This window comes from Vigna angularis, chromosome 8 (assembly GCF_016808095.1).
Source record: "Vigna angularis cultivar LongXiaoDou No.4 chromosome 8, ASM1680809v1, whole genome shotgun sequence".
NCBI classification, from domain to species: Eukaryota; Viridiplantae; Streptophyta; class Magnoliopsida; order Fabales; family Fabaceae; genus Vigna; species Vigna angularis.
In genome coordinates this window covers 2184215-2195969 of record NC_068977.1, presented here as the reverse complement: position 1 = coordinate 2195969, position 11755 = coordinate 2184215, and the positions used below count along the sequence as shown (strand labels likewise).

General features: G+C 43.0%; 1 protein-coding gene across 1 annotated transcript; it reads right to left on the bottom strand.

Annotated features, from left to right (window-relative positions):
* Positions 1 to 8340: 8340 nt before the first annotated feature.
* LOC108318968 (WUSCHEL-related homeobox 4) lies at positions 8341 to 8868 on the bottom strand. The gene is made up of 2 exons (XM_017549966.1): positions 8592 to 8868; positions 8341 to 8498 (listed from the first exon to the last, which is right to left on the bottom strand). The coding sequence occupies exons 1-2, from the start codon at positions 8866 to 8868 to the stop codon at positions 8341 to 8343; spliced, it is 435 nt and encodes a 144-aa protein (XP_017405455.1).
* Positions 8869 to 11755: the final 2887 nt, after the last annotated feature.

Sequence of the window (11755 nt, the reverse complement as noted above, 5' to 3'; positions counted from 1 at the left end):
ACACAAAGAAAAACCACATCGAATTCGCTTATCTAATTAAATGGCCTGACTCTCTGACGTCCCTAGTGGAGTCGCCATCTGTCGCAACCGGAAAATCGCGACGGGACGACGATCCGAAAAAATTTAGAGATTTGGAGTCGCCACCATAGTTTATTCTGCAAAACTACAGAAAAACCATAAAATGATAAGGCATGGTCTGCGAAAATGAGATTCTAAGTTCGGGAGTCGGTTACGTGTAGGGAAGGTATTAGCACCCTACAACACCTGTCCTAAGGCAGTACCTTTAACTAAATACGCGAATATGATGTGGTTTTCAAAATGTTGACTATCCCCTAAAATAAAATTCTAAAGAAACAAAATATATTTTTTTAGTTTTTTGGGCCCGACAAGGATTGACCTTGCTCCTACGTATTCTCATTCAGAATGAGAAATCAGGGTTACGTAGTTCTTTTAGAAAACTGCTTGAAAATTTGTTTGAAAATTGATTGAGAATTTTGTTTGTAAAATGACTTTGGATTTTTGGGAAAGTGAACCTGACAAGGACTGGCCTTGCTCCTACGTATCTCCACTTTTGATGGAGAATCAAGGATCACGTAGTTCTGGCAAGGCGATGTTGATTGTTGTTCTTAAAAAAAGTGAATGTTTTTAGTTTTTGAAGATTTTATATTTTTTGTATTTTTTTTATGAAACAAGCAGAAAAGATTTTTAGCACAAGGACGATGCGTGCGATCACACATGTGTCTAAACCTTTGAAACATTTTTGGTATTTTTATAAAATATTTAGATTTTTGCGTAATGAACACTAGGCTGATGCGCACGATCGCACGAGTACTCACACGGCTTCGTTTTGTTTATTATTTTATTTTATATATATATATATATATATATATATATATATATATATTATGTAAAACAAAACAAAAAAATTCAATAGATACAAAGAAAACAAAGGAGGGGTAGGGGCTATCATACAAATGGGTTACATAATAAAAGTTAATAACCAAACAAATAAAAATAAAGAAACAAAGCATAATAATAAAACAAAATAAAATAAAAATAAAAAAAAATAAAGATAAAAGCAAGAGAAACAAACCCAACGAAGTGCAGAATAAACTTGAGGCTCCTTAGTTTGGGTCAACATCATTTTTCTTCAATTTTGTATCTGTCCAGGTGTGAGGATGGAATTTGGGGTGCCGCTGGTGAATGTTGGCCCAATACCGAGGTCCATTTCTTTTTTTTTTCTTTTATTACTCTTTGTTTTTTTGTTTGCAGAGGCTTAAGCCCCAAATTAAAGTGGGTGTGAAATGGAATTGCATCTTAACAGACAGAAGGCAGTAGACGCTAGGCCCAAAGCCCCTTTTATTTTTGTTCAGAAAACCCATTAGAGGTTCAAATGAATCTTTTCATTTTTTGCCATTAACGTTCAAGAATCAGGGTCCCTTTCTTCTTCCACTTGAATCCAAACAGAATGGAGCTCCTCCTCCGTGAAGTAGGAATCCTAGAGAGGCATCGGTCTCCTCTCGGACGCGTCGCCGCCACCGCTTACACGGTCGCGATTTGGAGAAACGGAGATACGCAACAGATGATTGTTAGGTGGTTTCGGAGAAAGGGCTGAGACCCGGAGAAGATGATGGTGGTTCGGATGGGGATCGTGGGCGACGGGGAAGAGGCTGAGGCAGAGCCTCGGATGGCGGAAAAGAGGTGTTTTGGGTGGAGAGGTTCTCGCGGAGTCGACGGAGGCGGAGTCGAGGCGACCTGGGGATAGCAGCGGAATCAAGGTGGAGGTGTTGGTCTAGTGGCAGACTGTCGGAGTTGACGATGAATGATGGTGATCGAAGTGGACCTGGCAATAGCTGTTGATGGTTAGGTCTTGAAAATGAAGAAGGTATGAAGACGATGGTTGTTTGAGGCAATGGCCCACGGTCAAAAGATGGATGATGATATTAGCTGTGTGTAAGGATGGAGGTGATCAGAGAGGTGAAAAAATGAGGATAGATGGGGTTCGAAGAGGAGGATCCGGATAGTCGTGGGATAAGGGGTTAAGATGAAGATGATGGGCTGTTGGAGGTGATCACGGATGAAATGGAAGTGTAGTTGGGATGGTTACGGGTGAGGGGCCGAGGAGATGGATGTTGAATGGAGATGAGGGTGGCTTTTGGTGGCTGACCCGTGAGGAAGACAGGTTTGAAGATGATGATGTTGGCTGTGTATAAGGTGTTGGCCGTGAGGTGTGTTCTAGAGTAAGACGAAGATGATGTGATGAAGATGATGGATTCCAGTAGTCGTGAGGTGAAGATGAAGAAGAAAGGTTTTAAGATGGTGGGCTGGGGTCAGTGTCGGCAGGTTTGATTGGTGGACGAGTGTCGGTGGCTGTGATTGGAGGATTGTTTGAAAGTGGAAGGATTGGGTAGGTAGATAGATAATTGGAGGGTTGGTGAAAGATTCTAGGAATCATTGGTGGGGAATAATTAGCGGAAGATCGTGGGAATCATTAGTGGGACCCTAGACAAAGGGAGCGACCGAGACGAGAAGGGGTAATCAGGACGAGGTAGAAAAGAATAGTGACCTAAACGAGCGGTAGAAAGGGGAAGTGAGTTGGACGAGCGGCAGAAGGGAGTGATTAGGACGAACGTCTCACCACACTCTTTGACGAACACTGTTTGCTGCTGTGCCGAACGCTGGACTAAATTAAGCACCAGTACGAACGCTGAAGACAAACGTCATTGAGACCGAGCGTTCAAAGGAAGACCAAACGTTCATTAAACAATATAAACGAACGCTCACTAACACATAATATGACCGAACGTTCACTAATACATAACATGACCGAACGCCAACAATTATTCAAGAAACGAACGGTCGAACGCTTGTGGATGACCGAACGGTTGAAGTTGAAGCTGAGAGTTGACGAACGTCAACGAGACCGAACGGTCGAACGGTTAAGAACGAGCGGCCAAGGGCAGGAACGCTTGAAGCTAAAAAATGACGAACGTCAATGAGACCGTACGATTGAGGACGAATTGTTTGAGGCGAGCGGCCGAATGCAAATGAGGTCGAACGGCCATAAGCTGAAAAGCTTGAAGCCGCATATGGCTGAACGTTTGAGAACGAATACGAGACCGAACGACCGAGTGCTTGTGGTCATGGATGGCCCAACGATTAGCCAGATGAGGAGTGGTCGCGCGTGGAATAGGACGAACGGTCATGCAGGTGAGGAGTAGAGGACGAACGTTTTGGGAAATTATTACAAACGTATGGTCGCGCAGTGTGAAGAGCCGAACAACTCACAGGAGAGGACGAACGGTCGTAAAGCTACAGCAAGAGGCCGAACGTTCGTTTTTCTTTTCTCTTTTTTTTTTATGTTTTTATTTTTTATTTTTTTTTTATACTCATGATGAAAATAAAAAAAATCTACTAGTCAATCCAGACGAAATTGGGTATTGACAATATTAATTGAAAATTCCTTTAACCGATCCTTAGTTCTTGAATAGTGTCCTTTACCATATAGTTCCTTCTCAACCTTTTCAGGATTCTGCTCGCATCTGTTCCTGAAGTCTCGCATTTCTGTATGAACTTGGTCACTCTCAATCTAAGTTTGTTCAGGTGCACGACAAGTTGCATAAAAAATTAATTCACAAATGTTCTTGACTGAAAGGTCGTTAATATACGCTCATTCCCCCACTTTAGAAACATCCAAAACTTCCAACATACGAACCAAACCAAAATGTTGGTTATGCAAAAGTGAAAATACCAAAATCGACATAATTTTAAAGTGAGAAGGAGAAGTTTGGTGAGAATATTATCCTTTATGTCAGGCTTCAGAAAAACGTGCACAGTGGAGTCCACGTGGCAGGCGCAGGGCGAGCCACCTCATCGACGCACATGGGCGACAGCAGAGTCGGACGCCCACTAACGGGCGCCAGCTGTCGCACATGGACCTGAGTCAGGAATCCGAAGTGGAAACCACGTGGCGACCGCTCAGTGGACGTTCAGCATGGGCTGTCAGGAATCAGGAGGGCAGAACGTGCGCCTGCCAACGTGTAACGTGCGTTGGCTGAGTGGAGGAGTGCGCTGGACGAGAGTGGAGGCTCAATCTGAGAATTCTAAAATATTCTCCACACTCCACACGCTCCACCATTTTTCATTTCTGGAAATTCTTTCTCTCCTCTTTCTCTCTACACTCTCTGCACCTTCTCTCTAAGGAAAACCACCCAATTCATCTCCTCCAACCAGTGTTCCGGCAACATTGAAGGACGCACGGCGTCAAGGACTCCAGAAGAACCGTTTGTTTCGTGAAGACTGAGCTGGTAAGTCTTTCCTTCATGCTGACGTTCGTTATAACGCATGCAAACCTAAATACGAGATTCGTACGTTCGTCATCATTCTTAGAAATGGTTAGATCTGATTTGGCGTTGGGGCTCGTTCATTGTAGTTTGGTTAACGAGCGTTGACGAGCGGGGGAAGGGGAAACGTAGTGAAGAAGAGTGTGGTGCGTTTGTGGACGTTCGGTCATTTCCAGGTAAGGGAAGCTTATTTGATTTAATTCATGTGGTGTGCTTGTATGAATGTTCGTTAAATTACTGCATGAAATTAATGCATGATGTATGATACGTATGAATTGTATGAACGATCGTTATTTGCTGGATGATTATAATGCATGAGGTTACTGTGCTTGAGATGCATGAACGTTCGTTAATTTAGTGGAATGAAATATATGAATTTACATGATATGGGTCGTATGAAATGTGAAAGTTAATGATGATATGAACTGGAATGAGAATGGATTGTAAGAGAATTTCCCATAAATATGTACGTCCGTACTGCACGGTCATTGACCGTTCGGTTTTCCAGTAAGTAACAGTTGAGATGCTGATTCTTTCATTTAAATAGAACTCTAGTCGAGGACAAGCGTCCTCGTGTCAAAATACTCTGCTTGAGCATTCGGCCTAGCTTTGTTGTATCTGGTATGTTTGAAATAGTATATTTCCCGTTCGTAAAATCTATTATTTTAAGGTTATTAACGTTCGGTCTCACACCTAACGTTCGTACGCGTTCGGTCTCACACTGAGCATTCGTCCTAATTGGTGTTCAGTCTTATACTGAACGCTCGTTCTGTTTGATGTTCGGTTCATAATGAGCGCTCGCTCAAAATGGGTGTTCGGTCTTATACCGAACGTTCGTTCTAATTGGTGTTCGGTCTTATACCGAACGTTCGTTCAAATTGGTGTTCGGTCTTATACCGAACGTTCGTTCTAATTGGTGTTCGGTCTTATACCGAACGTTCGTTCTAATTGGTGTTCGGTCTTATACCGAACGTTCGTTCTAAAGGGTGTTCGGTTTTATACTGAACGCTTGTTCTAAACAGGGGCTCGGTCTTAGATTGAGCGCTCGCTCAAAATCGTACTCGGTCATATACTGAGCGTTCGTACTCTGATTCTTAACGAACGTCCTTTTGGCCCAGTCAGCATGGTTCGTCCTCGTTTTCTTGGTGAGGGCAGGACGTTCAATTTTTAATGGCTTCCTTATGAATAGTGAAAATGATTATGGAATGATGAATAGTGAATGATGGACAGTATATGAGATGAAATGAAAGTATGAATGTTGAACAAGTGTTCCGGGGAGGAATGACTCTTGGATGATTATGGGAATTTGTAAAGTATGACCGTGGCCAGACTTAGCAGGCGATTCGATCCTGATGTTCCGTGACTACTCGTCCTCACATAGAGGGGGGTATGTCATGCGTGGGAACGGCAGGAGGTCCTCGTCACATAACTGTAATTTGGACGGAACGGACTAACCTCGGGTGGCAGCTGATGAGAGTGCCAGTTACCACACCACCCGGGTGCGCGAACGTCGTAGCTACACGGGAATTCATACAATCCGGACAGTCAGTCGTGTATTGGGTTTCATGTTAGGCGTGTGTTGAAATGTGCATGAATGATAAATTGTTTATGTGAATTATATGTTGATGCATGAGTTAAATTACATAAGCTTACCTTGTGTTTTTCCTTGTGTTGTAACGTTTTGTACGTCCGTTGTGTCATTGCAATGATCATCCGTGTGGATGTGAGCAGAGGGAGACGAGCATTTGGAGGATGCTCTGAACGAAGAGAATTTGGTTGAAGTTGAAGTGAAGACCGAGCAGTGAGACGCTCGGCCAATCCTTTAATTCTATTATGTATGACCGTTCGGTGTTTTCCTGTGTGAACCGTTCGGTCAGGTTTTAAATTTACGTCCGGTTGTAATTTGTAACTCTGGTATGGACGTGCGGCTTTACGCATTCGTTCTTTATTGTTGTAAGACTGTACTCTAGGACGTTCGTCCTTGAGCGTTCGTTTGGTTTTATTTTAGTTGGAAAACTGTACTGAATTATTATTAAATGTGATTTTCTGATTTTATGGTTTAATACTGTATTTTTGGGATGTCACATTAGTGGTATCAGAGCAGTTTTGTTCTTTTAAGGACATTGTAGGTTGTGAGTGCACCATGCATGTTTTGCTGTGTGCTCGACGTTCATTTAATGAGTATTTTAGACTCTTTCAACTTGACTAATCATCGTTTTCCCTACTTCTCAGAGAACTAATGGCACTAAGACTTCCTCCTCCTCCACCTGTCGAGCGTGATGTGCCTAATAACACTAGGTTGTTGGAAGCAGTGATCGATGGACTGCAACAACAGAATACTGTTTTGATGCAGCAAAACGCGGCTGCTTTGCAGAGTTTAGACGCTGCTCGGGCAAATTCTGAAGCGACCCAGAGGCAACTGATGGAGATCCTTGCGACTACTAGGGGTACGCCTGGAGCATCTGCTTCAAACCCTACTCATCAGGCTGAGTGGAGTTTGGAGAATTTTCTGCAGCATCCTCCGGCCAAGTTTGATGGGAAGTGCCTTCCTAACGAGGCAGACCAGTGGCTACGTGACATGGAACGGATCTACGATGCCAAGAGATGTCCGGACGACCGTAGGTTGGCATTCACTGAGTATTTGTTGACTGGGGAGGCCAGTCATTGGTGGTCGAGTGCGAAGATGTTACTGACGGACTCTCACGGTCCCATTTCCTGGGAAGTCTTCAAGGCTAAGTTTTATGAGGAGTATTTCCCTGACAACGTTCGTTACGCCAAGGAAGTGGAATTTCTCCAGTTGGTACAAGGTGGCATGACTGTTTCTGAGTACACCAACAGGTTCAAGCATCTGGTTCGTTTCAACACTATGGCTACCAGTGAAGAATGGTAGTGTAGGAAATTTGAGAACGGGTTGAGGAGTAATTTGAAAGTACTGTTATCCAGCCTATGCATTAGGTCTTTTCCTGCAATGATTGAGAGAGCCAAGGTATTGGAAAAGAATGTGGCCGAAGCAGAGCAACAAAAGAAGCAACAGCAAGTAGCTAGAGGGCCGATCATATCTAGGCCAAATCAGAACCGAAATAGGGTGTCGTACGCTCGTTCAGCACAGCCACCAAATTCAAGTGGGTCTCAAGCTTTGGTTGTTGCTGGACAGTCTGGACAACAAGGAACGGTCAGATGTTTTCAATGTGGAGGACCCCATTTCAAGTCAGTCTGTCCTCAGTTGACTGGAGGGAAGTATTGCAACCGCTGTAGAAGAAGTGGTCACTGGGAAAGCGAGTGTTTTATGGGTGGACGAGCGGCAATGTGACCGCCAAATGCCGGGAGGATACAACAAGGTCGGGGTGGACAAGCACAGGCTGTTGGTCGAGTCTATGCGATAACAGGTGCTAAAGCTGCCAGTTCAGGTACGCTCGTCACCAGTTCCTGCTTATTATTTCAAAAGCCAAGTGTTTTGTGGTATTCGTTCAACGGAGATTGTGATATAAGTATATACGAGTTCGGGTGTCTCAAATTCAATTGTGATGCTTTAATGGTAGTATTGTTTAGCGCGGTTAGTGGTATAATTTGTGCAGATACTTTGAAGGATATAATTTTATGTGCTCTTGTTTCATATTTGGAATATTGTAAATGTGTGTTAGCATAAGAGTATAAAAATAAGAGCTATTCTCAAAGAAATTAAATCTTACTTTTGGAAATGAATAAGACGATAGCGTATGATATGACAAACATCAGATATTTCATTAACTTAGGCATATAAGGTCGTGAGGACTACATATTTTCCGAATCTCATAGCTATAACCGGATACCTTAATATTCGTGTGAAAATGGTACCACACACGTTAAACAAACATACATAGGGAGCAAAGCAGATAAAGGACACACACACACACAGTGCATAATTAAAATAAAATGTTCGCAAGTCGGTCACAAGTGACCATTAAGAAGTACAGTCCATAAAATGCAGTAAATAAATAAAAATAGTCCCCTAAAGAAACTACTGATCGGCGAGCGACAACCTCAAAGAAAGCTCTGTGGAAGGAGCTTGGGTACGGAACAGCATAGGTGGAGTAACTTTCTCTTCCTCCTTACGTATAGCGGGAATGGGAAAGAGATCTAAGAGCTTCGGAGTCAGTGGAAGTACCCATGAAGGATCTGCGGTAGTGCAAAAATAATGGTAGTCAGAGTTAATTAAAATAAATAAAAAGAAGAGTAAAGGGAAGGAAGAGGAAATGAAAGAAGATTTACCATAAATATACGATGGACGGAGAGAAAACGAAGATCCAGGTATATCAGGGATGCTTTGTTGCCAGCTTCGATTCTTCACCCGATTTCCATGGTTTTGAAACCAACAATAGACGCTGTATTCTCCGACTTCCCCGTACTCCTGGAGTCGTCCTGTAATCTCGCGAACCTGATCTCGATTAGGATTGATGATCCCATGGTTGAAGATGTTCAACAAGATTCTAATTTGTTCCAGAGTAGACCGCCATCGTTTCTGAACTGTCTTGGCTTCCATATCCATTTTCTAAGTTTTGTGCATAAAGTAAAGTGAAAGTAAAAAGATTTATTTCAGTGAAGTCAGGTTCCAATTTAAGTCAAGTTTTCCATTTTGCTTCTTGTCTTTTAAATTTCATTGTCTAGGTCTTTAGTCCCAATGTCCAAAAGTAGATCTGTTTCACGGTCCTCGCAAATGTTCCTAAACGGATCTACGTCCAAGTTTGTTCGTGTACGTTTTGTGCATACAAATAAATTTTTTTTTTAAGTTCAATTTTATGGGGTACGTGGCATTGTTCTACCCGATTGTCTCTGTCATACCTTCAAACGAAGGGAGATTAACGTCTGGTTTCCAGCCGATATACCCCTTATCTTAGTTAAGGCAGTGTGTTCTTAGTTTTAGTTAATAAAAGGAAAAGAGAAGAAGAAGAAAGCAAATAAAGGAGCAGAAGTAAAATAACAAGCGGAAAGTAAAGAAGAGAACAGAATATTATTGCAAGTAACAAAAGCTCAGAAAAGAAAAGTGCATGAAAGGAAGCAGATAGAAGAAAGGAAAGAAGAGAAGCGAGAAGTAAAGAAGAAGGAGAAGCTGGGTAAAGGAAAGGAAGAGATAAGAGAAAAGAAGTACTTACTCGAGGCGGAGCAAAGCCCTGGAACATGAAGATTGAAGCTTGCCAGAAGACTCTCCGACCTATCACACTCAGTCGTTCTGATTCCAAAAGCTCTCACACTCAGAACTCAGGCGTTCAGATCTCACTCACTCTCTCACACGCTCTAAAATCTCAGCGTTTCGACGTGTCGCCCAACGCGGCTAGCACCTCATTTTATAGCCAAAAACCTCACTATGCCCACAGTTCCGGTCATGCATACCGGAGTCTTCAATAGTATCGGTTAAAAAAAAAATAGTATGCGGTTTTTACCACATTTTGAGAGTATGAAATATTCAAATTAGAGAGGATATCTTGCGATATGAGTGAGTGTAGATATGGCATTATTTTGGTGTGAGATATGTGATGCGTATGTTGACCCAGAATTGTCTCCTTGTATGAGTGGTGGGAGTTGCCCTGATAAGCTCTTTGAGCGGTGGGAACTGCCCGGATAAGTTTATTATACGAGTTGTGGGAGGTAACCCTACACATCAGAGAGGATGTGCATCGACCTTGACAATCTCTTTTATAGAGTGATGAGAATAACACGGGAGATGCAACCCGTTAGAATTGAAGATAGCAACACCAAATACTACAAGAGGAAAGCAACCAGATTTGTGAAAGTCGTCTGGGACGAGAAGACGGACGACTCTACTTAGGAAGTGGAAGATGCCATGAAGGATTTGTATCCCCATCTGTTTGATCCCCCGTCCTAATTTTCGAGGACGAAAATTTTTGTAGTTGGAGGGAATGTCAGGCTTCAGAAAAACGTGCACAGTGGAGTCCACGTGGCAGGCGCAGGGCGAGCCACCTCAGCGACGCACATGGGCGACAGCAGAGTCGGACGCCCACTAACGGGCGCCAGCTGTCGCACATAGAGCTTAGTCAGCAATCCGAAGTGGAAACCACGTGCCGACCGCTGAGTGGACGTTCAGCATGGGCTGTCGGGAATCAGGAGGGCAGAACGTGCGCCTGCCAGCGTGTAACGTGCGTTGGCTGAGTGGAGGAGTGCGCTGGACGAGAGTGGAGGCTGAATCTGAGAATTCTGAAATATTCTCCACACTCCACACGCTCCACCATTTTTCATTTCTGGAAATTCTTTCTCTTCCCCTTCTCTCTACACTCTCTGCACCTTCTCTCTAAGGAAAACCACCCAATTCATCTCCTCCAACCAGTGTTCCGGCAACATTGAAGGACGCACGGCGTCAAGGACTCCAGAAGAACCGTTCGTTTCGTGAAGACTGAGCTGGTAAGTCTTTCCTTCATGCTGACGTTCGTTATAACGCATGCAAACCCAATTACGAGATTCGTACGTTCGTCATCATTCTTTGAAATGGTTAGATCTGATTTGGCGTTGGGGCTCGTTCATTGTAGTTTGGTTAACGAGCGTTGACGAGCGGGGGAAGGGGAAACGTAGTGAAGAAGAGTGTGGTGCGTCTGTGGACGTTCGGTCATTTCCAGGTAAGGGAAGCTTATTTGATTTAATTCATGTGGTGTGCTTGTATGAACGTTCGTTAAATTACTGCATGAAATTAATGCATGATGTATGATACGTATGAATTGTATGAACGATCGTTATTTGCTGGATGAGTATAATGCATGAGGTTACTGTGCTTGAGATGCATGAACGTTCGTTAATTTAGTGGAATGAAATATATGAATTTACACGATATGGGTCGTATGAAATGTGAAAGTTAATGATGATATGAACTGGAATGAGAATGGATTGTAAGAGAATTTCCCATAAATATGTACGTCCGTACTGCACGATCATTGACCGTTCGGTTTTCCAGTAAGTAACAGTTGAGATGCTGATTCTTTCATTTAAATAGAACTCTAGTCGAGGACAAGCGTCCTTGTGTCAAAATACTCTGCTTGAGCGTTCGGCCTAGCTTTGTTGTATCTGGTATGTTTGAAATAGTATATTTCCCGTTCGTAAAATCTATTATTTTAAGGTTATTAACGTTCGGTCTCACACCTAACGTTCGTACGCGTTCGATCTCACGCTGAGCATTCGTCCTAATTGGTGTTCAGTCTTATACTGAACGCTCGTTTTGTTTGATGTTCGGTTCATAATGAGCGCTCGCTCAAAATGGGTGTTCGGTCTTATACCGAACGTTCATTCTAATTGGTGTTCGGTCTTATACCGAACGTTCGTTCAAATTGGTGTTCGGTCTTATACCGAACGTTCGTTCTAATTGGTGTTCGGTCTTATACCGAACGTTCGTTCTAATTGGTGTTCGATCTTATACCGAACGTTCGTTCTAA